Below are 24,783 nucleotides of genomic sequence, written 5' to 3'. Positions count from 1 at the left end.
TTATTTATTTGAGACAGAGTCTCGCTCTTTTGCCAGGCTGGAGTGCAGTGGTGTGATCTAGGCTCACTGCAACCTCTGCCTCCCCGGTTCAAGCAATTCGCCTGCCTCAACCTCCCAAGTAGCTGGGACTACAGGTGTGTGCCACCGTGCCCACCTAATTTTTGTATTTTTGGTAGAGACGGGGTTTCACCATGTTGGCCAGGATGGTCTCGATCTCCTGACCTCGTGATCTGCTCCGCTAGGGCTCCCAAAGTGCTGAAATTACAGCGTGAGCCACCGCGCCCAACTGCCTCTAGATATTTTGAGTGATTCAGCAAGCCTCCTAAAGTTGACCCCGTAGCTGGGGTCACAGTCCTCTTTCTTCTTCTTCCCTCACTTCTTCCTTATATCTGGCTTCTAAAGGCAGGCTGTCGAGAAATTTCTACAGGGCTGCTGCTGCTTCTAACATGAGGAATTTGACCTGATGTAAACAGTGACGTTTATATTCTGCCCATGCTGTCTCTGAATGTCTGTTTTTACTATTCTTAAGAGAGAGGATTATCTGGGAGAGAAAAAAAGGTAATACAATTGATTACTTTTTAGAAGAGTTAATTTTTATTTATTACTGTGGTTTTTTTTTTTTTTTTTTTTTAACAGTCACACCGAGGAGAAGACTCAGTGGGAACATCCAAAAACTGGAAAAAGAAAACGAGTGGCAGGAGGTTTGTATGTTGTTGTCAAAGGATCTTGGATTGAAGCATGAAGTAGACGGGGAAAATGTCACCGGCAGAGAGGTGACAGGTTATGGTGTGTTTTTGGGAGGGCTCTCTGGTAGAGAAAACCAGATTCCCACTCTGAGGAGCTTATGGGATTTGGCAGAAGAAGAAGATGAGATCGCAGGGTGGAGTGAGGATGATTTCTTACTGGCCTTAAAGTACCAAAATGGCCGGACATGATGGCTCACGCCTGTAATCCCAGCACTTTGGGAGGCCGAGGCGGGTAGATCACCTGAGGTCAGGAGTTCGAGACCAGCCTGGCCAATATGTTGAAACCGCATCTCTTCTAAAAATACAAAAATTAGCTGGGCATGGTGGCGCGCGCCTGTAATTCCAGCTACTTCGGAGGCTGAGGAATAGGACGCTCTCAAACCCAGGAGGCGGAGGTTTCAGTGAGCCAAGATCATACCACTGCGCTCCAGCCTCGGTGACAGAGTGAGATGCTGTCTGAAAAATAGCAAAAATGACAACAGAAAACACAATAAAAATAATTGAGGGCTTTGATTCACAGTGTATGATGTTTTCCTATAGTTGCAGTGTTTATAAAGTTGTTCTTGGCTATACTATGGAATTAAATATGTAAGTATTTGGGAATTTCGTAAAGATTACCATGACTTCTAGGTGATTCTGAGCTAGTGTGTGATCCACAGAATGGAAGTATAAGAAGGAACCAGGCGAGGTGACTTGTGCCTATGATCCCAGCAGTTTCGGAGGCAGAGATGGGAGGTTCACTTGTGCCCAGGAGTTTGAGATGAGCCTGGACAACATAGTGAGACCCCATCTTAAAAAAAAGTTTGAGAAGATTCCTGCCCTTAAGAGGTTTAGGGTCTAGTTGAAGCGTCAACGTGTACACATGAGAAAAAATGGCAATGCCGTCTAATATTTGAGGCATCACAGGTCAGCGTATGAATGACGTTGGTTGCCTGCCCTGCACGTAGGTATGTTCTGTGAGCCCATTCAAGGGAGAATTCCCATTGATTGGTGCAACCAGTAAGGTTTATAGAGTGATCAGGCATAAAATAGGTTTTCTTCAAAGCAAGAGGCAAAAATGTGGAGCCCAGGTGGGATCAGGGGCCTTCTGCAGCTGCCGCAGTTGGAACATGTGACTGAAGCCAGTTGATGTGACAGCTGTTGGGTGGGAGGGACAGGCTTGGGGCGGGGCCTGGAGGGCTCCTCCCCTTCCTGACCCGGGAATTGTCTTTACTTCTCCCTGGCACCTGTAGACCTGTCTTTCTTGTGTTTCAGATTTGCCATACGGATGGGAACAAGAAACTGATGAGAACGGACAAGTGTTTTTTGTTGAGTAAGTATCTACAAAGAAACCACTCTCAGCTATTTTGCTTTTTAATAGGCATTTTTAATTATAAAACTAATACGCAGTAACTGTAGAAAAATACAAAGTATAATAGTATGGATCTGTAATCTTAGCAGAAGTAACTACTTTTAACATCTCTGGATTTATTCTTCTATTTTCGATGCACATGCATCCTTTAAAAAAAAGTAAAGAGGCCTGGTACAGTGGCTCATGCCTGTAATCCCAGCACTTTGGGAGGCCAAAGTGGACGGATCACGAGGTCAAGAGATCGAGACCATTCTGGCCAACATGGCGAAACCCCATCTCTACTAAAAATACAAAAATTAGCTGGGTGTGGTGGCACGCGCCTGTAGTCCCACCTACTTGGGAGGGTGAGGCAGGAGAATCACTTGAACCTGGGAGGCAGAGGTTGCAGCGAGCTGAGATTGCGCCACTGCACTCCAGCCTGGGCGACAGGATGAGACTCCATCTCAAAAAAAGAAAAAGAATGCACTGTGTGGGCTGTTTAGTAACCTGCTTTTTCTACATAATATATTGTGAGCATTTTCTTGTATCCTTATCTGTTTTTCAAAAAGATGCTATTTAGCAGCTCTGGAGTTATTATTTTGCACAGATATACTATAATTTATCAAATTGCCTATTGGACTTTAATGCTAAATTCCTTTTATTGAGAACCTATAATTATAAATAATGTGTTGAGTGAACATCCTTATCTGTAAGACTTTTTCACCTCTCTGATTGTGTCTTCAGGATAAATTCCAGTATCATGCAGCAATAGTAACCACCTGTCCAACATACAACATGAGCCAGGCCTGATTCTGATCATCTTGTGTCTGTAGCATTAGGTCATTCGATCCCCACGGTGCCCTGAGACGTAGTATTGTTATTATCGCTAGCTTACTGCCAGTGACACAGACTTGAGGGGGTAGGTGACTTGGTAAGGATTATACAGTAAAGAAGTAGCACAGCCAGGCTTTGAGCCCAGCACCTGCTCCAGGGACTGTATTCCTGACCACTGTAGTTAAGAGGGGAATGAATGTTTCACAACTGCTGACATTTAAATTAGAAGCTTGAGTAGTCTTTGACAGGATTAGGATTGGTTGGTTAATAGAAGTTGATTTAAGCAGGATTTTTTTTTTTAAGTTATGAATGTAACATAAACGTTTTAGTGTTTTGATTCAAGTACACCAACATTTAGGGGTCGGGCCAGCCCTGCTCTTTGAGTTTGAGTTCGCTGCAAGGATCCAGTGTTGTCTTCCTTCCCCAAGCACACCTGTAACATAACATCTACAATTTCTACTTTCACCTTAGGGTTGAGCAAACACAGTATTTTCAAAGAATCTGATTGCTACATCATTTGGGACTTTTATGGTTTTTTCCTAGCATTTTCACTGCAGTTGATTGAACCAAAAATTTTTTTTAGCTGCTTGTCTTTGAGGCTCTCCAAAGCATTCAACCACATTTTCATAGATAACCAGTGACACTATTTTTCACCTCCCATGTTATCAGTTCGTGTAATACTAGCTTGCTAAATAATGTAGTTACAGTAACAAGTTCAAATGACATACGTGTTTTTTGAGCAAACCTGGTGAACTTTTGGTGCACAACTAATATGAGAGCAAATGGGCCAAGGCTTGCTTGAGAGGAGTCTCTCAGGCCGCCATAGGCAGCCCCAGGACAAGGCTGCCTAGCAGTTGGATAGGTGGGAGTGCCTGTTATTTGTTAAAAGGCTTTTCCCCTAACTTGTGAAAGTTTTTTCCCCCTCAGTTAATTGAGGATATCAACGCATTGGTTATATGTTGGAAACGTTTTTTTTTTCCAAGCTTTCTTTTGTGTGTGTGTGTGTTTTGTTTTTTTTTGTTTTCAAACTGGGTCTTGCTGTGTTATCCAGGGCTGATGTACAGTGACAGTAACAGCTTGCTGCAGCCTCAACCTCCTGGACTCAAGTGAGCCTCCTGCCTCAGCCTCCTGAGGAGCTGGGACTACAGGTCCTGCTCCAGAATGGGACTACAGGTCCTGCTCCATACCACCGTGCCCAACTAATTTTTAAATACCTTTTTTTGTAGAGACTGAGGCTCAGTATGTTGCCTAGGCTGGTCTTGAACTTCTGGCCTCCAGTGATCCTCCTGCTTTGACTTCTCAAAGCATTGGGATTACAGGCATGAGCCACCACACCTGGCCGAATGTCTTAAATTATGTAGTCAGATCAGTTTTCTCCTGTGCACTGTGTGCCTTTGCATTCACGCTTGGAAAGTTACTCCCTGAAATGGATATTAATCAACCAAGAGCAGCAGTTCTCAGGCATGGTTCCTGGATCAGCAGCATTAATATCACCTGGGAATTCATTAAAAATGTACCTTCCCAGGCCCCCACCCCAGACCCACTGAACCAGCACCGGGGTGGGGCTGGCAGTCTGCGCTCTAATAAGTCCTTCAGGGGATTCTGATGCTCCCTAGCTTGAGAGCCACCTCGCTAGAGCAGGGGCTGTCTACTTTGTCAGTAAAGGGCTAGATAATATGTTTTAGGATTTGGAGGCCATAGGGTTTCTGTTGCAGTGATTCAACTCTGCCTTTGTATTGCTAAAGCAGCTATACACAATATACCAGTGATGGCCATTGTTGTGTTCCAATAAAACTTTATTTACAAAAACAGGCAGTGGGCCATATTTGGCCAGCTCCTGGTCTAATCTAGAGGAGTAAGCAAGGGCTCATGTGATCATCCTCCCACCTCAGCCTCTCGAGTAGCTGGGACTACAGGCATGTGCTGTCACACTCGAAATTTTGTTTAGTTTTTGTAGAGACGAAGTCTCACTATGTTGCCCAGGCTGGTCTTGAACTCCTGGGCTCAAGTGATTCTCTTGCCTTGGCCTCCCAAATTGCTGAGATTACAGGTGTGAGCCACTGTGCCCAGCCTCCAGTATATTTTAATACCATTTCTACAAGATTTAAATCAGTTCCAAATCAAAATGAGTGCTCGTAGAAGGTATGAGTGCAGAGCCTTCAAATGAAAATCGTTAGAGTTTTATTAGTCGGCAGGTTTCTTATTTACAACTAAGACTTCCATTTTGAGTTTTCTACTTCTCTACGTCTTTAGACCCTTGCACAGGGCTGAGAGAAATAACTGAAATCTACTGAAAAGAGTGGCTGGCAGATCTTACAGCTGCATTTACATGAATTAGATAAAAACCCAAAGCCTTCTCAAGAAGCCTTTTTTGAGATCTAAGGATACACGGCAATAGTTATTGTATGTTACAGCATATGTTCTAGGCAGTTCTGAAGGAAGGGTTTGATGACTATCTTTTTTGGCAGAAATGTGATCCTTCTGGAGGCCGGAAGTTAGATTCAGTGGGCCCCAATTCTTTTCAGGTTTAAGGAATAAGCGTTTTGGGCTATGAAAACTGGGGTTTGCCTAAAGTGTAAGATTGTGTTATATTTATAAATGCCTGTGTTCGTTGCTGTGGGTTCACTGCTTGCTCCTTTTCTGGGCAGCCATATCAACAAAAGAACCACCTACGTGGACCCAAGACTGGCATTTACTGTGGATGATAATCCAACAAAACCAACCACCCAGCAGAGATATGACGGCAGCACCACTGCCATGGAAATTCTCCAGGGCCGGGATTTCACTGGCAAAGTGGTTGTGGTCACTGGAGCTAATTCAGGAATAGGTAGGCTGTTCACTTATTTATTTATCTTTGGGACTGCTATAATGAAATCCACTTAGATCTCACTATAATGGAATTTTGTATAGTGGTTCTCTGATTTAAACATGAGTTTTATCCTTTTCAGCTATCATTTCATTAACATCACCACCTCTTTTTAAATGCTAATGTTGTCATGGAAGCCTATGTAGGGGCTGACCTTGAAGTCTCCCAAAGCTGAACACTCAGCAAAAGACTGTGGCTATTTTGGTATTCAGGGATAAGAGACAACAGGCTCCGTCTTAAGAGTTTTTGACCTGGTCTGCATGGTGTACGGGCATATTCCAATTACCTGAGTTATTCAAACCAAAATTGATTGGTAATAGAATACGGGGAACAACAAGGTATTATGTCTTTGGAACAAAGGATAGTACAGGTTTCGACTGGTCACTGAGCATATCATTTTCTTTGGGCACAGGATCTTATTTCTCTATAAAATTGGAGAATGAGTTCCTGTCTTCACCTCTAAATTAACCCTCTTAATTGCCAGTGTTTACCCACAGAGGCCATCATGGGTAGATGGCTCCAGAGGGTATCCTTGCTTCGATATGATGGACTGTTAAGGAGACAGGAGCAAGGCAGAAGCAAACCATAACTCTTCATAGGTTTTTATTCTGATTTTGCTTTGGTCTATTTACATAAGTATCTGACTCAGTGAGAACCACCTGCTTTGAGTTTAGATATGCATCTTCAGATTTGTCGACATAGAAAACATTGCATTTGGCTGTCTTTTTTCAAGTTTTCTCTGTCCTTTTGGTCCCTCCCAGTCCCTACACTGCCCCCTTGATGGTCTCCTGTACTCATTTGTTTGTTAATTTTGTTTTTATTTTTGTTTTCTGTGGGTATATAAAGGTGTCGATATTTATGGGGTTCATGAGATGTTTTGATACAGGGATGCAATGTGAAATAATCACATTATGGAGAATGGGGTATCCATCCCCTCAATAATTTATCCTTTGAGTTATAAACAATTCAGTTATACCCTTTCAGATATTTTGAAATGTACAACTAAGTTATTATTAACTATAGTCACCTTGTTGTGCTATCAAATAGTAGGTCTTATTCTTTCTTTCTTTTTTGTACCCATTAACCATCTACACTTCTTTCTTAATTTTGAACAATTCCTTGAAGCTCCAGAAATATTTTCTGGCATGATTAGGGAAGCACAGGAGGTAAAAATACGTTGTTCAAGGGTCAATTATTGTGTCGTACAAGGTCTGAAATCTAACAGGCTGCCATCCGAGCCGAGAATTTTTGACTGTACTTGCCTACGAAGGTGAAGAAGCAAATGGGATTTTTTTTTAAGAATTGAAAGGGATTTATTTAAAATCAACTCTCATACCTCATCCTGGGCTCCAAATATGTTCAGTCCCTACATTGAAGTAAATTTTATATAATTGTCATTGAAGTCAAAACTGATGATGTAATATTAAAAACAGTGGCTGCATCCCCAATCCAAGAAGCAATACATTTTGTTGATCATATTAACTACTGTTAGGGTGAATGTGTGGACCCATACACTTGTGGAATAATTAAGAAAAAATAATTTAAGGACTTAAAAATGTCTCTTTTAAAAATTTAACAAGTTAACCAGAGACTTTAGAGATCTTATTCTCTTAATCTTCTAGCTAGACTGTTTTTCTCTAATGAGTAAGATATGTGACTGCTGATTATTTTTTGTGTTAAGTGTTCCAACTGCTCCATGTGACATTACAGTTACCTAGCAGACTCTCAAATAGAGCTAATGCTCTTTCAAAGATTTGCAACAGCAGACCTACGACATTGTAATCCAGGACTGACAGAGTAGGTTCAGAATATTAAAAGGGTAATATCTAGTTAGATACATAAGTCTTGGCGGAGAGGAGGAGATTCTGAAGCGTTGAGAATAAGTTTGTGGTTGTTGAGAATGGCCCTCACATGTTGGAGTAAAGCCAAAAACTCTTTGTGCCTCTTCACAGCTCCCACTTCCCCCTAAGACTCTTCCTTCCTGATACCTATGGTTCATTTTGCGGACACCGCAGGAGGTGTCTGCGGTCCACTTGGAGGTTGTGGCAAATTGTAATGCTCAGGACGGCACAGATGTCGTACAAGGTCTTAGGGAGACCAGGCTTTCCTATTCAAGTGCCCACAGCTCTTTCCCCAGCTGTCACCTTCCACAGGAATGGCCTTTCTCACTGTCACCTCACCCCATTCCCCTCCACTCTTGGGAAGCATACATCTAGGTGAGTGGCGAACGTTTTTATTCTGAATTTTTGAAATAATATCGTACTGCAAGTTCCATGCAATCAAAAACTCACCAGTCACTTTCACCCTGCAGCAGTGGTATCAGGCCTGAAGAAAGGAAGAGGCTGCAGAGAGGCACATGGCTTTGCTGAGTTCGCTTTTATATCTTGTGTGGCTGCCTTAGAAAGTGTCCTTGCCCAAGTAGGCTGTGGCTTCTAGATAAAGTCCTTCTACTAAGCTATGAAACACGCCAATTTGTAAATTGCTATCACTACTTCAGTTCCACTTATTTCAAATGAAATAGCTGAATGCTGAGTGAATGAATTGGGCATCTTTACTTCCAAGACTTCTGGGGCATTCAGGAGTCATCTTCTGTCTAAACTGTAATGGTGCTGGTGGTGGTCCCTTTCCTTTGTCCACTCAAGGGAGCCTGTTTTCTTTGGATAAACTGTGGAATCTTTAACCTTGTGGATGTACGTTTTCTCTAAGGCAGAGTGGGCTGAAACAAAACATAACAGGATTTGTTTTGGAAGTGGTGACTCCATAATAAAAACATAGATATCTAATTTGCCTTACAAAAGCCGATTTACAAATCTAGTATTTCCAGTGGTTCTTGCTTTCTTTTTTTTTAATGCCCCACATGACACTGCTTTGTTGGAATTGCCATTGGCGAGGATCTCACTGATATGGAAGGGGACATCCCTCCCTTGCCAGATTTCAGGGTTGCACTGGAGCTGCGCCCCCTTTGAAGTGGCCTCTGAGCAGACTCTGTCTTGTATCATTTTCCTCTCGCAGTTGTAAGTGATACGGAGCTGTATTTTGAGTTTTTGTGACTGATATTACTAAGGCAATTGGAGGGATTCTTAATTCATCTAAAAAATCAGTGATTCTGACAGATAAAAGGATTTGGAGGAAATGTCAGAATAAAGCATTGTGGGTTCATGAAGTCCTTGGTGTTATAATTAAGGTTTATAGGCAGGTATTACTGCTGTTGACTGGATTCAGCTGTCTAGATTGGGGATGAACAAACTACGATCTCCGGGCTAACTCTGACCCACTGCCTGACTTTGTAAGTAAAATGTTTTTGGAACACAGCCATGCCCATTTATTCCCATTCCTATAGTGTTGAACTACTGTTTGTGTGTATTTAGTTATTCCAAAATAATATGGCCGTTTGCATGTTACCAGAAGAGTCGCCCAATTATGGCAGAGATCTTATGGCTCGCACAACTGTGAATATTTACTCTTTGGTCTTTCCCAGAAAACAAGTGCCGACTCCTGTATTAGATAATCCAGTTCATTCAAAGTGATATCACCCCAACAGTCTGTAAATGAGCCACAGCTTAGATGAAATTTAGGCACATGGGATGCCCCAGGCCACAGGAAGACTGTGGCAGCACATTGTATGTAACTGCTGGGGACGTTGCACCAGTGTCCTGTACCTCCTGTGCCCCTTGCCCCAAACCCCCTTGTTTTTTGGGAGCTGCAGCTTTTTTTAGGGAGTTGCAAGGATTAGAATGTTGCCTCCTCAGAAACTAACACTCTTCTCTCCTTGACCTTTGTTTAACCAGCTTTCTGAACCTGAAGAACTTTGTAGATTGAAAGCTGTAGCTTGTGGACCTCTCTCTGTGGAGATCAGCATCTCTGTATCCAGGGGGAAGGCATCTCTTCACCCAGAGCTTCCGCTAGCAGATCAAGAGGCCCGGAACCCCGCAGTCCTGAATGCTAACCAGTAGAGACAAGGGAGGAATTCATTTCTGTTTGTGTTCAACATAGACTGAGCAGGAAGGGCCAGGTGTTTTACAGCTCTTTGGAGTTAGCAGCTTGATGGCTCTGATTTGGTAAAAGCAACGGAAATGCCTTCAGCACGGTGAACATTACATGCAAATGCTGGGAAGTGTTAGGAAAGGGAATTTTTTTAGGCGAGGGAGTTTCCCATTGAGGAAGGTCCCTGCTTCGTTTTTAGACACAGCCCATCAGTCAGCTAATTTGGCTATGCATATAAATACTTTAGTATAAAATGCTGCCCCCTGCTACCTGCAGGCTGACATGTTGCTCATCAAAGGCAGGATCCTTCTAATGAGGGATTAGTTGGATGCCTAAATGTGGGACCACCTACTCTGTTCATTGTCTTAATTAGCTAGATGTTTGTTGGAACTCATGCAAATTATTTTCTGTAAGCAGACAGGTTTATTGTCATATTTAAGGAGTGACATCCAGGGTTTGTCAGATACCCATTAAATTTTTTTTTTTTTTTTGGTATTTGAGATGGGGTCTCACTATGTTGCCCAGGTGTTGGTCTCGAACTCCTGGGTTCAAGTGATCCTCCCACGTCAGCCTCCCAAAGTACTGAGATTACTGGTGTGAGCCATTGTGCCCAGATGCTGTTAACAAGTATGAACAAATTAGATATTTTCTGTCTAATCTTCTGTGGTAATGATGATAAAACTTCTTAACTTTCAATACTAAACCAGCAGTGGCTAAAACTTGATTTATAAAATTTTTTTCAGAGTTTGGTCTAGATGAAAAGTTTCACTTTGTGAACCTTTCGAACACTGGGCTGCATCATATGTTGTGACTCTAGAGCTAGAATAGCCTAGCTTGGTTTCAATTTTTTTTTTTTTTTTTTTTTTTTGAGAGGGAGTCTCGCGCTGTCGCCCAGGCTGTAGTGCAGTGGCCGAATCTCAGCTCACTGCAAACTCCGCCTCCCAGGTTTACGCCATTCTCCTGCCTCAGCCTCCCGAGTAGCTGGGACTACAGGCGCCCGCCACCTCGCCCGGCTATTTTTTTGTATTTTTTAGTAGAGACGGGGTTTCACTGTGTTAGCCAGGATGGTCTCAATCTCCTGACCTCATGATCCGCCCGTCTCGGCCTCCCAACGTGCTGGGATTACAGGCTTGAGCCACCGCGCCCGGCCGGTTTCAATTTTTGAACCAAAGGACCCATTAACAGAAACAAAACTTTTTTTTCCTCCAAACAAATACAAGCTGGCCACATTGGTAAATACCAGTGAAATATATTTTGGGATTGACACTTGAATTTTCTGTTGGTATTTATGCCACAAAATCACCTCTCTAAGGTTTATTACGTGGACCTATACATATGGCTAGTTACATATCAAAATGTATATATTTTGGGGTATAAAAAGTACGTGCTCAAGGTATCGCTCACTCCCCAATTTGTTTTCCTTGAAACAAAATGAAGGTATAAAAATTTCATGCAGGGAATCCCAAAATGTAATTATAGTGTAATGTTGAAATTGATTGTCTTAGCTTACAGAGCCTACTTTTTAAAACTTAGGGTCTTGTTTCTAAATCATGTGTTGACATTACAGTGTGAACTGTAGTTGCCGTACTCTTTGATCCTACAAATCTTCACCATGGTGAATTCATATCTGGTGCACATTCTACCAGTTCTACACGAATACAAGAAAATTGCTTTTTCTTCATGTAGAAAAGGGTATTCATTCCTAAGATTTTAAATCCACACTTCCCAATTATGGACTACACCAGCTTCCTTTACACCTTTGCTTTGTTTTCTTTTCCGTGCCTAAATGTTACTGCATTTTGCCTTTGAGCCTTAACCGTGCCACTGATGGTTTTTTTTTAATTCTCAGTTATTCCAAAAGGCCCCATAAATCTGAGGCCATACCTAACTTACATTTAGTCATTTTCTTGGGTAAAACATACTCATATGAAATCATTACACTTGGGATCTTGAAATGCCTGATTAGTTTCCTTTCGGATTGTTGACAAGACTTAAACCAGTGGGATCTTGGCATTTATCTTTTTAAGAACCTGGTGCTCATTAAGGAAAGGAAAATATTCTGAAATAATCGAAATAACCTTTTGGGCATTGAAACTCCATTTTAAATTAAAAACATTTGTGTCTACTATTCTCTTATGCTAAATTATACCCAGGTATTGTAAGTAAAATTATTTTGAAGTTACTTTGTTCTAAGGAACTATGGAAATTCTTGACAATATTAGACAAAGTTCTTAAATGGCATTATATAAAAATTGAGAATTAGTACCTTATGACTTAACCGTTTTACACTGAAATATTATTGGACATTGAATGTACATGGAAATCACATGATCAAAGTTTTTGAGAAGTAAATATCTAAAAGAAGAGACCAATTTAAAACATTCTAATGAGCTTCATCTCATATTTGGTAATCTCACGTAAAATACGTATAATAGGGATGTGTGTATGTTATATATATTTTTAAAATAGGTTTGTAATCATGTATACAGTAGTCCCCCCTTATCGGTGGTATTTCACTTTTTTTTTTTTTTTTTTGAGACAGAGTCTTACTCTGTCGCCCAGGCTGGAGTACAGTGGCGTGATCTCGGCTCACTGCAACATTTGCCTCCCAGGTGCTAGTGATTCTCATGTCTCAGCCTCCTGAGTAGCTGGAATTACAGGTGCACACCGCCACGCCCAGCTAATTTTATGTTTTAGTAGAGAAAGGGTTTCGCCATGCTGTTCATACAGGTCTCGAACTCCTGACCTCAGGCAATCTGCCTGCCTCAGCCTCCCCAAATGCTGGGATTACAGGTGTGAACCACTGGGCCTGGCCAGTGTTTCACTTTTTGAGATTTCAGTTACCTGAGGTCAACAGGCATCTGAAAATACTTATTTTGAGAGAGAGAGAGTATGAGAGACCACATTTACATAACTTTTATACAGTATGTTGTTGTAGTTCTATTTTATTATCATTGTTGATATCTGACTGTGTCTAATTTATAAGTTAAAATGTGTCCTCGGTATGTATGTATAGGTGAAAGCATAGAATACATAGGGTTTGGTACTATCCAGTTTTCAGGCATCACTGTGGGTCTTGGAATGCATCTCCCGAGGATAAAGGGGGGCTACTGTCTGTGTGAACCTGATTAGATCTCAACTGAAACTTTGTTGTCACATGCGGTCATCAGTTGAATTTCATGCTTGCATGTAGGTTTAGATTTTAATTACTTTTTTATAGTGTCAGCATAACAAATGAGGGTCATACAAGCCATTGTTTAATGACAAAGTGGTTCAAACTCATAATTAAAAAATTTTAATAATAGATTTTTGTTCTACTTGAGGTTTTGTAGTGTTACATCAAGCTTGAAAACTTGGAAATTGTTTTACTTAAAACCCAATTGAAATAATTTGATCTTTTGCTTTTACATCATATAGTGGCATAGTAAGAATTGTAATGGAAGATGGTATTTTACTTTTTTTTTTTTTTTTGAGACGGTGTCTTGCTCTGTCACCCAGGCTGTAGTGCAGTGGTGTGATCTCAGCTCACTGCAACCTCCACCTCCCGGGTTCAAGTGATTCTCCTGCCTCAACTTCCTGAATAGCTGGGATTACAGGCGTGAGCCACCATGCCTGGCTAATTTTTGTATTTTTAGTAGAGACAGGGTTTCACTGTGTTGGCCAAGCTGGTCTTGAACTCCTGACCTGAAGTGATCCGCCCACCTTGGCCTCCCAAAGTGCTGGGATTACAGACATTAGCCACCGTGCCCAGGGGTGTTCTACATATTTTCTTTAATCTAAAAGCAGGAACGTCTTTATATATTTTTATTTTTTCCACTAGAGGGCTCTGTTGCCCTTTGATAGAATTAAACAAAAGAGGCAGCCTTGCTATATAGTTCTCTTCCTCTCAGTCTATCTTGCTTTCATTTTGGTTAAATAATGTCTTTTACTTTTCTAACATGTCTTTTAGGTCTTTTACTTCTCTGTGATGGAGTTCAAACTGAAGACTGTTGCTAGTGTCATGTTTCCTTCTTTTTCTCTCTCTTTTGTTTTGTTTGTATAAAATGCCAGGAATGAAGGGATCCACTTCATAAAAAGGCCCATTGTGTTCAGGGAGCAGCCTGTTCTGCCAAATCACACAAGGGCATGTGTTTTCATGACATTATTGCTTTTGAGTGTGCTGGCCTAGCAATAATATGATTTTTTTTCCTAAGTGGAAATTGTAATATTTGCATATTAATACCTCTGTTTAAGGTTCATTTTGAATGCCTTGGTGACTCGATGTTTTTTTTCTTTTTGAAATGTAGTCTCCCTCTGTTGCCCAGGTTGGAGTGCAGTGGCGCAATCTCGGCTCACTGCAACCTCCGCCTCCCGGGTTCATACAATTCTCCTGCCTCAGCCTCCTGAGTAGCTGAGATTACAGGCGCCCGCCAACACGTCCGGCTAATTTTTATATTTTTAGTAGAGACGGGGTTTCACCATCTTGGCCAGGCTGGTCTTGAACTCCTGACCTCATGATCCACCCCCTTTGGCCTCCCGAAGTGCTGTGATTACGGGTGTGACCTACTGTGCCCAGCTGCCCTATGTTTTTTTCTAAGAATATAGTGTCCCTTGCCCCCTGCTACCAGCCTTACCCAGTGTTACATAATTTATTGTAATTGTTTATTAATGATACATTCTTCCTCTAGAAGAAAACGTGTCCTTTTGGGCTCAGTAGAGTATGTGTTTCTTAAATAAGAGGGATCATATTAAACCAGCTCGTTAATGTGAAGCAGATAGCCAGTGTTCTCCATGTACAATCTTAAGGAGGGTAATTTTTATTTTGGCTCTGTAATTATGGTTTGAGGCAGCCCATTAATCGCATACTTCAGCTGTCAAATAGAAATTTGGCCCAGAAAGGAATACACTTTGGCTTTACAAAACTGCTTATTTTCAAATTTTTAAATGGGGACAAAAACGAATATGCTATATTATATACTTTTATTTACATAATTTTTTTTCTCAGCAACTTTTTCTCTTTCGAAAATGCAAGAGCCTGAAAAACATTGTGAATATACTTGTAACATTGCAAAGCTGTTTCACCAGAGTAAAGCCGTTTCGGTTGTTCATATACAAGTGTTTGTTGTTTATCAAATAAATTGTTAAAACTAGATGGCGATTGTGGGACTTATTACAGACTTCATAATAAATGAGATGCTGACAGTTGAAACCCCCTTGACCATTGCCTATTTGGTATGACAGCCTTTCTTGGACTTCTGTAGTCTATATGTGAACAGATATGAATCCTCAGCCTTCTCCAAAATAAGATTTGGGTCCCTAGGAGGCCTTCTTGGAAAGATCTCTTAAATGAAGACACCAGTAGATGGATCAAAAAGTAGGTTCCAATAGCTCACTTTTAGTTTCTTGCCTAAATTTCGTTTCTTGCCTAAATTTGTGATCTCCCTTTGGCTTCATAAATAGCAGTACATTTCATGAAGTGCTGGTCTCGGTCTGCACAAGCCCAGCTGAATGGGGTACGTAGGAAGGGTTGCGTTGTGTGGCATGGTTTCAAATTAATTGTTTTCAGTCTTTGAGTTGTTGGCTCACCAGGCTCTGCTGCTTGATGGTTTTACTTTTTGTGATTTTTGGAGCCTTCATGTTAGAAGCCATATTTGGATGGTCATCTCTCTGAAAGCAAAACAGGGTTTCTTCACTAGACTCTAAGAGGAGATCTGAGATGGTGTGCATGAACGAGAGATAGAGAGAGATGGGGGCCAGGAGGAAACTCCTATTTCAGTGTCTACTATTTCTGCCTAGGTGGAGGATAACTAGCCAGATGAACGGAGCTAAGCCTTTTGTATAAAGTTTATTTCATATAAAGAGGAACAAAATCAGAATCAAATTTCTTCTGTAGTTGCACGGAAACTGAAGTTAAAGCTAATACAATGTTTTCCATTTTTACCCTTACCTCTAAAATGTACTTAATTGTTACAGATTAGTATTTATTGATTATAATATTGTATTACATTGATAGCCCTTCAAAATTTATGAAGATTTCGTACTTGTCATATTTAATTCTCACCACCGTGCTTACAGCTGTCTTGTAATAATGTCGAAAGAAAGGGGCAGGGAGGTAAGGTAACGTGCTTGAGATCATACAGCTCTTGGGCGGCGGGTGCCCCCAGGATAGAACAGAGGGTAATTGACTCCATGCCTGGGGCCCCTTCCACTGTACATGCCACCGTCCTGTTGGGAGGAATAACAGCACAGTCCTGAACGAGCTCTTTCTAAGCAGCTCATTCAGTTTGTTAGTCTTGAGTTTGGAATCAACCAATTTATTTCAACCCGTGAAGGCTTGCTCTGTGCCTGGTCAAGTGCTAGGAGTGGCATCTGAGGGAAGGTCCAAGGCAGATGTGATTTCCAGACCACATGTTGATCCCGGATTCGGAAGCTGAAGCTTACGAGTGGGCATGATGGTTCTAAACCTGTAATACGGGTTCTAATGCCTATAAACCCAGCCCTTTGGGAGGCTGAGGCAGGAGGATTGCTTGAGCTCAGGAGTTCAAGAGCAGCCTGGGCAACATAGCAAGACCCCATCTCTACCAAAACAATTTTTTTTTTAAAAGCTGAAGCTTTCTTTACCAAAACCTCTTTGGTATTATGATTGTAAAGCAAGCATATTGAGGAATAAATCTTGGGGAATGGGAAGCAGCATTCATCAAACGCCTGCATATGCCAGGCGTTAGGCTAGATTCTCTTGATGTGCCTTCTCATTTAACATAAGTAATTATTTTAAAGGTTATTGTGATTAACATGTATTCCTTATGGAAAATTTAGAAAAGTGAAGAAAAATCAAAATAAGAAAAAAATTTTAAAACCCCCAAATTCTTACCAGTTAGAAGTATACTATTAATATTTAGCATGTACAATTCTAAGCTTGTTTTCCCTTCTTTTGTGATTTTTCTATTTAACTCTAAATTGTGAGTATCTTTCTGTGTTGTTAAATACTCTACATCTTAAATGACTGCATAGTATTCCATTATGTGGTTCCAGCTCTTCTCCCAGTGTGGTACATTTGAGTGGATTCCAGCTTTTTAATAGCTATGGAATGGGGAAGCACATTTTGTAATTAAATGTCTGTACCCATCCGTGACTCTTCTATAGTTTTATTTTGTGGAGGTGGAATTGCTGAATCAAGTGATTTGCTCCCCAACCTTAATATCTTGTTTTGTCAAACTGCCCTGGAAGGTTGTACCAATTTGACTGCTCCTTTGCCCAGCATCCTTGCCAAACTTGAGAATTAGAATTTTTAAAAAGTATCACTTAAATTTGCCTATCTCTGATGATTAGCAAGATTGATAAGCTTTTCTTATGTCTGGCCATTTGTTTTTTAACGAATTGCCTTTTCATCTCATATGCATGACTATTGGATGTGTATCGATGGCTAATTGATTGCTTGCCTCATGTGCTATAATTTAATTTTCAAAATGTCCCCAAGAAGTTAATTTGTCAAGTGTCTATTACTTTAAGTACCTATTCAATCCTGTGATCAAGAGGAAATTCACAGAGAAAGAAATTGGCCTAACTCCTCAGTTTGCTTCGCTAAAATCTTTTAAGCACACATCTTGTCTATTCTGCCAGCTGCAACTCAAATCAAAGACACTATTGCTTTGGTACCCGCATTGCAGGAGAGAATACCCCAGAAAACTTAAACTTGGCCGGCTTTGCAATGGTGGTGGAGTCCCAAGATGACACAGTAGGCGAGATTTGATTACTTTGGTTTTGCAGATTTCCCCTAGATCTTCTATTAATGACAGTAACAGCGCTTCAGAGCTTTTCTATGCATTCTCTCATTTGATGAGCCTGCTCTCAGGTGGAGAAATTGTACCATTGCTGAAAATAGCTTTGCTGACAGTTAGGGCAAGCTTCATCGGTAGCAGGTTTCTATCTGGAAAGATACAGGAGAGGAACACTGACTCTGGAAGCAGACGTGACCTAGTTTCGAAACCTGGGATAACCACTTCCTATCTGAATGACCCAGGCAAGTTACTTTCCTTCTCGGAACTTCTGTTCCACCTCTGTGCAATATGGACAGTACTCCTACTTTGCAAAGTTGTTAAAGATGGCAACTCCAGAGTGCCCAGGGAATTGTCTGCTGATCATTGCAGACGTTTAATAACGTGTAGCCATTTCTGGAATGGGAGGCAATAGGATCAAGTTACCACTGAAATTAGTTTGATATTTTCCTAGCTTCCTGGTTCCCAGATCCTCAAGAGGCTGCCATAATCTCTGTGAATTTGTCCTAAAATGACCTTTATAAATAACTGCTTTAGACATTGACTTGTCTTTGGTATGAAGGAAAACATTTTAGAATTTTTTTGGTTGGAGGTCAGTAGCTTCATCCAGAAAAGAAAAATCAAATGAAAAAAAAAAAAAAAAAAAAAACCCCCAAAAAAACCACCCAGACAAACTTATTTTTGTTACAAGCAAGGAACACAAAAAGATGTATTAATCTTGGGGGAAAAAGGGAAGGAAAACTATTATTCTTGAAAACTGTTATACCATGCATCCCGGTAACATCTTTGTTACTGAGAGTTTTGTATTAGCACACTTCTTCGCTCAAGTTTGTGATAGTTTATAGGACTTCCTGGTGTATTACGTGGAAATGCTCAACTTTGCTGTCCCATTTTTTTGATCATATCCAAGAATGTGTCAATGTTGGAATACAGTTTTGTCGGCACTTAAAAAGGTAGGACAGTTTCATTGACGTCTACTGGACATGCTAGGAAGAGAGCTGTAATTTGACACAGATTGTCCTTAACTTGGGTGACTTAAGGCAAGTCACTTAACCATTTGAGCCTTACTTCCCTCGTTTGTAAAATCAAGAGAATAATAACTTCTCTGTCACATACTGTTTTGTACAGATCAAGTACAACAATATGTGAAATGCTGTAATGAAGAATTCCAGTAGTGTATGAATATAAGGTTGCTGGCGTTTGGGGAGAAATAATAGTTGTAGAAGAAGGAGTCCTACAGGGAAGATTAGGATTGGAAGAAGATGGAGGAAGAGAGTAATTTAATTCCTTAATGGAAATATAAAATAAGAGCTCTGGACTTTTTTGTTCTTGTTGTTAGGAGATGGGGAGAGGTTTCTGCAAATATCTTCTTCAGGGTTTACAAAGTGAACCAGATGTCCGGTAACAGGGTTGCATGTTATGCAATTGATTGGGTGGTGCTGACTCTAGCCACATATTCAGGAGCAGAAACTTGATACAATAAGAAGGGAACCTGCCGAGGCAGAAACTTCCGTGGGTTGCAGCTGTGTTGAGATTGCATTGGTGGAAATGTTGCGAGTTCTTGGGCGATGCAATTTCTTCCTGCTTGCCTTAAGTTTCACCTGCCCAGGTCCTTCCTTCTGTTCACGGTGCAGCACGAACTTAGATACAGATTGGGGATTCAGACACAAATGGGATGCTGCTTGCTTATATAACGTCAACAAAATTGCCGGCCACATCTTGATTATAGAAACTCTTTTCCTGGTGATCACACAAAGCAAAAGAATGAAAATAATCCATCTCTTTCAAATGGAGAGAGTCCCCTGTGTCAGCCACCATTGGCTATAAGGATAAACTCTCAGTACTTTTTGTATCTTGCAGTATGATGTCTTCCAACTCCCTTTGATATTACTGCGTGGCTGTGTGGTACAGCAAGGCAGCTGTGGGTTTTAAATTCAGCAGCTAGGTTTGAGAAGCTCCTATCAGCTGAGAGATCCTCACTGCATTCCAAATGGCATTAAAAATGCTATTACAACTTTATTAGCAAAGGAAGTTTCAATTCTCAGTTCATATACAGTTACTAGATTGAGTGTTTGACAGGGTAGAGAGCTCTGTAGTAGATCCATACGGGAAACATCTCAGTCAGGGTGTGGAGTCAGATTTTTGGCAAGGGATACCGTCCTTTCAGCCTGAAAAGCTGACTTGGGAGCTGTCAGCCTGTGTGTATGAGGGCTTTTTTCCTCCCAGGCTTAGTGTCGCCACTTGCCCAGTGTTTCTTTTTAATTGCCTGCTGGCCTGATCTGGGAGGAACTTGGGGAAGCTAGTCGCATTGGTGTGTCATCATTGCGATGCTGTTAGTGCTTGACTTACCCAAGTGTAACACGTGTACATCTCACTTGTATGTTCCTCACATGTTTACTTAATTGTTGAGAAGGTGTATTAGTGTCCTTTTACTGCTGTAATGGACCACCACAAACTCAGTGCTTCTATGCTGTAGACGTGGACAGCCTGTTACTGTACCTAAGATTATAGGCAGTCGTAACACAGTGTTAAGTATTTGTGTATCTGAACATAGAAATGGTATAGTAAAAATACAGTGTTGTAATGTTATGGGACTGCCGTTGTGTGTGCAGTCCATGGTCATGCGATAGTGATTAAGGGAGGTAGACATTTTTGTGTTTGCTTGTTTCCATAAGCTCAAGGGTGGAGCTTTCCAATCAGCCTTTAGGACAGAGATAAGAACTGGTTGGTGGCCTGGAGCCTGGATCTGGCCTCCAGATGTTTTCTATATGAACCACACAAAAATGGTCTATAGTGGGATTTTTTTCTTTTTTTTATTGACTACTTGCCAACATACTAAAATCAGGATATTTTCCTTAAATGTAGATTTATGACAATTTTGAAAAATCAGAATAAGTGTTGTGGACTAAATGTTTATGTCTTCACCCAGAATTCCTATGTTGAAACTCTAATCTTAAGGTCATGGTATTTGGACATGGGGGCTGATATGGTTTGGTTGTGTCCTCACCCAAATCTCATCTTGAACTGTAGTTCCCATAATCCCCGTGTGTTGTGGGAGGGACCTGGTGGGAGATAATTGAATCATGGGTGCGGTTACCCTCATGCTGTTCTCATGATAGTGAGTGAGTTCTCATGAGATCTGGTGGTTTTCTAAGGGGCTTTCTCCCCTTTTGCTCGGCACTTCTGCTGCCATGTGAAGAAGGATGTGTTTGCTTCTCGTCCTGTCATGATTGTAAGTTTCCTGAGGTCTCCCTAGCCATGCGGAACTGTGAGTCAATTAAACCTCTTCCCTTTATAAATTACCCAGACTTCGATATGTCCTTACAGCAGCATGAGAACAGACTAATACAGGGGCCTATGGGGGGTGATTAGATCACGAGGGTGGAGGCCTCATAAGATTTGTGCCTTGATGAGAAGAGGATAGAGAGCTCGCTAACTTTCCTTAAGCTATGTGAATGTGAGAACACAGTGGGAAGGCAGTCATCTGTAGCCAGTAGGAGGGCCCTGCCCAAGAATGTGACCATGCTGTCACCTTGACCTTGGACTTTAAGTCTCCAGAACTGTGTTATAGAAATGTCCGCTGTTTAAGCCACTCGGTCTATGATATTTTGTTAATGCAGCTTGAGCTGACTATGGCTTATGTCTATCAAGGAACATAGTTGCACCAAGGTTGACCAGAGCTGTTCCTATAGGCTGACCCCATGTAGGCAGGCACAGGCTATTTTACATGGTCAGTTTACCTGCCCGCTTCCTATAGAGACTTGAGCTTAGAACCTTGGTTTAGAGTCTGCAATGAAAACTGTGTGAAGATACTGGACTGACTGGCTGATAGCCACTGCCACACCCTTATTCAGTCTTTTGTGCAATTAACAAACATTTATTGACTACTGAGTACCAGGTGCTAAGTCTTCAGTGTAGAAACAGACATGGTCCCTGCCCTTATGGAAGATACATAACACACCAAAACCAGTCAATCTTCACTGAATGACAGAGATATGATCTGAGAAACGTGTCAGGCAATGTCATCATTGTGTGACCATCATAGGATGTACTTACACAATCCTGCATGGTATAACCCACTATACACCGAGGCTATATGGTATATAGCCTATTGCTTCCAGGCTACAAACTTGTACAGCATGGTACTATACTGAATACTATAGGCAGTCATAACACAGTGGTAAGTATTTGTGTATCTAAACACAGAAATGGTACAGTAAAAATACAGTGTTATAATCTTATGGGACTGCCGTCGTATCTGCAGTCCATTGTTGACCAATGTGTTGTTATGCAGTATGTGACTGTATCAGCAGCTTGATCTTTGTGCTTCCAGAGAACATTTAAATTGATTTGCTTTTGTGAGACAGGGTCTTGCTCTGTCACCCAGGCTTGAGTGTATCAGTGTGATCATAGCTCAGTGCAGACTCTACCTTCCGGGCCAAGTGATCCTCTCACCTCAGCCTCCTGAGTAGCTTGGACTACAGGCATGCACCACCATTCCTGGCTTTTTTTTTTTTTGGGTATTTTTAATAGAGATGAAGTCTTGCTATGTTGCCCATGCTGGTCTTGAACTCTTGGGCTCAAGCAGTCCCCTTGCCTCAGCCTCCCAAAGTACTGGGATTACAGGTGTAAGCCACCACATCTGGCCAAACTCTGGGTAGTTTCTAATTATTTCTATATTTCTATTTGTATTTAAAAGTACAGGATACTCAATTTTTTTTTTTCTCTGTTTTTGAGATGGAGTCTCGCTCTTCTACTCAGGCTGGAGTGCAATGGCCCAATCTTGGCTCACTGCAACCTTCGCCTCCCAGGTTCAAGCGATTCTCCTGCCTCAGCCTCCTGAGTAGCTGGTATTACAGCCACGTGCGCCACCACACCTGGCTATTTTTTTGTATTTTTAGTAGAGACGGGGTTTTACCATGTTGGCCAGGATGGTCTGGAACTCCTGACCTCATGATCCACCTACCTTGGCCTCCCAAAGTGCTGGAATTACAAGCAGGCGTGAGCCACTGCACCCGGCAAGGATTTTTTTTTTCTCTTCATACTTGAGGAAACATCTAATGGCAAATGTGTTCTTATAATTTAAAAAGAACTTTTGCTATTGAACGACACTCTCATTAAGTCTTACTAGTAGTCTCTGATTTTTCTTACCCTTTATTTCCACTTATGCATCTTCTGAGTAACTATAAAGAAAAGCAAAATCTACAATAGGTATGGAGTGAGTGCAGAGTCACCATCAGCTTGAACAAATGTGTGGATCTGTGGTCAGGTTTAATTGCTTATTCTGTAATTGATATTAATCACGGTTCCATTGCTAGCCTTGTGTTAATAAGTATGCAGCCATGTGATGATTTTTTTAAAAGGTCATCCAGTATCTCAATGTCCGGTCCGTGCTTATAACCTGAGCAGTTTATGTACTCTTGAGATGGTATGTGCTAAAAATGAGTAGCTAGTCTGAGTTGCAGGCCTACCCATTTCATTTCATTTTGTGGGCAGATTTCTTTTACAGTTCTTGCTGGGTTTCTTTTAGATGGCTTCTTTGCCTTGCTCCTGTTACGACTTAGCCCTGTAGCTCTGGGCTCTTCGATTCTCACGTGCTGATGGTGTAGCTGAGCTCTGCTAACGCTGGTTATTAATCTGACAATCTATACCAGGGAGGTTTTATAATTGCCATAATTCTTCTTTGCTCCATTCCATTTCCCAACTTCTCAAATGGGGTGGCAGCTGCGAAGCACAATATTTGAACATGAAGTAGAGAATCGTCACTTCAGCTTATGATTTTACATTCTGTCAAGGCTGCAGGGAAAGCGGTCATGTTTCTGCATGGTATTTGCATCTACAGATTCCAAGCAAACTTTTTACTTCTTATTGTGTAAAATGGAAAAGTTAGCCAAATTAAGATCTCACCATCAACCTTGAAGGAGTGACTTCTAGATTCCATGTATTACTAGTTATAAAGCTAGTCTGGTTTGGATTGAAGAATTTAATCATGTTTAACGTTTCAAAGGATGCTTTTAAAAGCACTTTATCTGCGTGTTCTGTTTAAACTGAGAAGTACCTGAAAGTGAAGTTTTTATTTATTTTTATTTTTTTTGAAAGATGGAGTCTTCCACTGTCACCCAGGCTGGAGTGCAGTGACTCAGTCTCGGCTCACTGCAAAGTCCACCTCCTGGGTAAAAGAGATTCTCCTGCTTCAGCTTCCAAACTAGCCAGGACAACAGGTGTGTGCCACCATACCCAGATAATTTTTGTATTTTTAGTAGAGACAAAGTTTCACCATATTGGTTGGGCTGGTCTTGAACTCCTGACTTCAAGTGATCTGCCCACCTTGGCCTCCCAAAGTGCTGGGATTACAGGCTCACACCACCATACTCAGCTAATTTTTGCATTTTTAGTAGAGATGGGGTTTCACCATGTTGGCCAGGCTGGTCTCGAACTGCTGACCTCAGGTGATCCACCCGCCTTGGCCTCCCAAAGTAGTGGGATCACAGACATGAGCCACCATTCCTGGCCTGAAATAATTTCAGATTAACTCCTGAGGAACAAATGCTCACGACTTTAAATGAATATAAAAATCAAACTACTAGAGCTTCCAGGCTGCATGTCATGCATGGAAGGATAATCCTAGGGAAGCTAGCTCACAAAAGCAAGGGAGATACTTGCAAGGCTGAGATGAGACTGCAAGAGAAGAAAAATGTTATAGAGTTGTCACATTTGGAAATAAGTGATTCCAAATTTACAGTCAATGGACCGTAGATTCCTTCCATCTTCTTAAGAGATTTTGTGCCTCTTGCACAGGTATTATCCGTAAGATGTGTTTTCTTAAACGTACCGAGACTGTTTCCTTAAAGATTTGCTTTGTATGGTACGGCTGTGTGTGTCCGTGTTTCTCATGTTGGTTAGGACAACTAACCCTTGTGATGAATAAGAAATGGCAAAAATGTTGACTTTACTATTTGCTCAAATATTGGTATTGGATTTCAGAGTCAACATGCTAGCAGGATGGCTTTATTTGAAAACTGTGTGATGGAAAGCTATCTGCTATTATTGATAGCTTTTCTGGATGGCTGTCTTTCTTTACAAATTTAACCACAGGCCAGGCACGGTGGCTCAAGCCTGTAACCCCAGCACTTTGGGAGGCTGAGACGGGCGAATCACAGGGTCAGGAGATCGAGACCATCCTGGCTAACACGGTGAAACCCCGTCTCTGCTAAAAAAATACAAAAAACTAACCAGGCGTGGTGGTGGGCGCCTGTAGCCCCAGCTACT

At 41.4% G+C, this 24,783-nt stretch overlaps 1 protein-coding gene across 15 annotated transcripts in view; it reads left to right on the top strand.

Moving 5' to 3' along the window:
• WWOX (WW domain containing oxidoreductase) overlaps positions 1 to 24,783 on the top strand; it is a 1,119,479-nt gene that overhangs the window by 8,313 nt on the left and 1,086,383 nt on the right. For 14 of the 15 annotated variants that reach the window (XR_002519090.2, XR_004179639.1, XR_004179640.1 and 11 more), the window contains exons 2-4: positions 637 to 701; positions 2,001 to 2,058; positions 5,559 to 5,737. Coding sequence is in view for 12 of the 15 variants with exons in the window: in XM_017953716.2 (XP_017809205.1) it covers positions 637 to 701; positions 2,001 to 2,058; positions 5,559 to 5,737 (302 nt within the window). In the remaining 3 variants the exon portion in view is untranslated. The remainder of the gene's footprint in view (positions 1 to 636; positions 702 to 2,000; positions 2,059 to 5,558; positions 5,738 to 24,783) is intronic. The other variant, XM_021931565.2, reaches the window with a different exon arrangement.

The sequence above is a fragment of the Papio anubis genome, chromosome 18, assembly GCF_008728515.1.
Source record: "Papio anubis isolate 15944 chromosome 18, Panubis1.0, whole genome shotgun sequence".
In the NCBI taxonomy this organism is placed as follows: domain Eukaryota; kingdom Metazoa; phylum Chordata; class Mammalia; order Primates; family Cercopithecidae; genus Papio; species Papio anubis.
The sequence above is the reverse complement of the archived record's forward strand: the minus strand, read 5'-3'. Positions and strand labels throughout refer to the sequence as shown.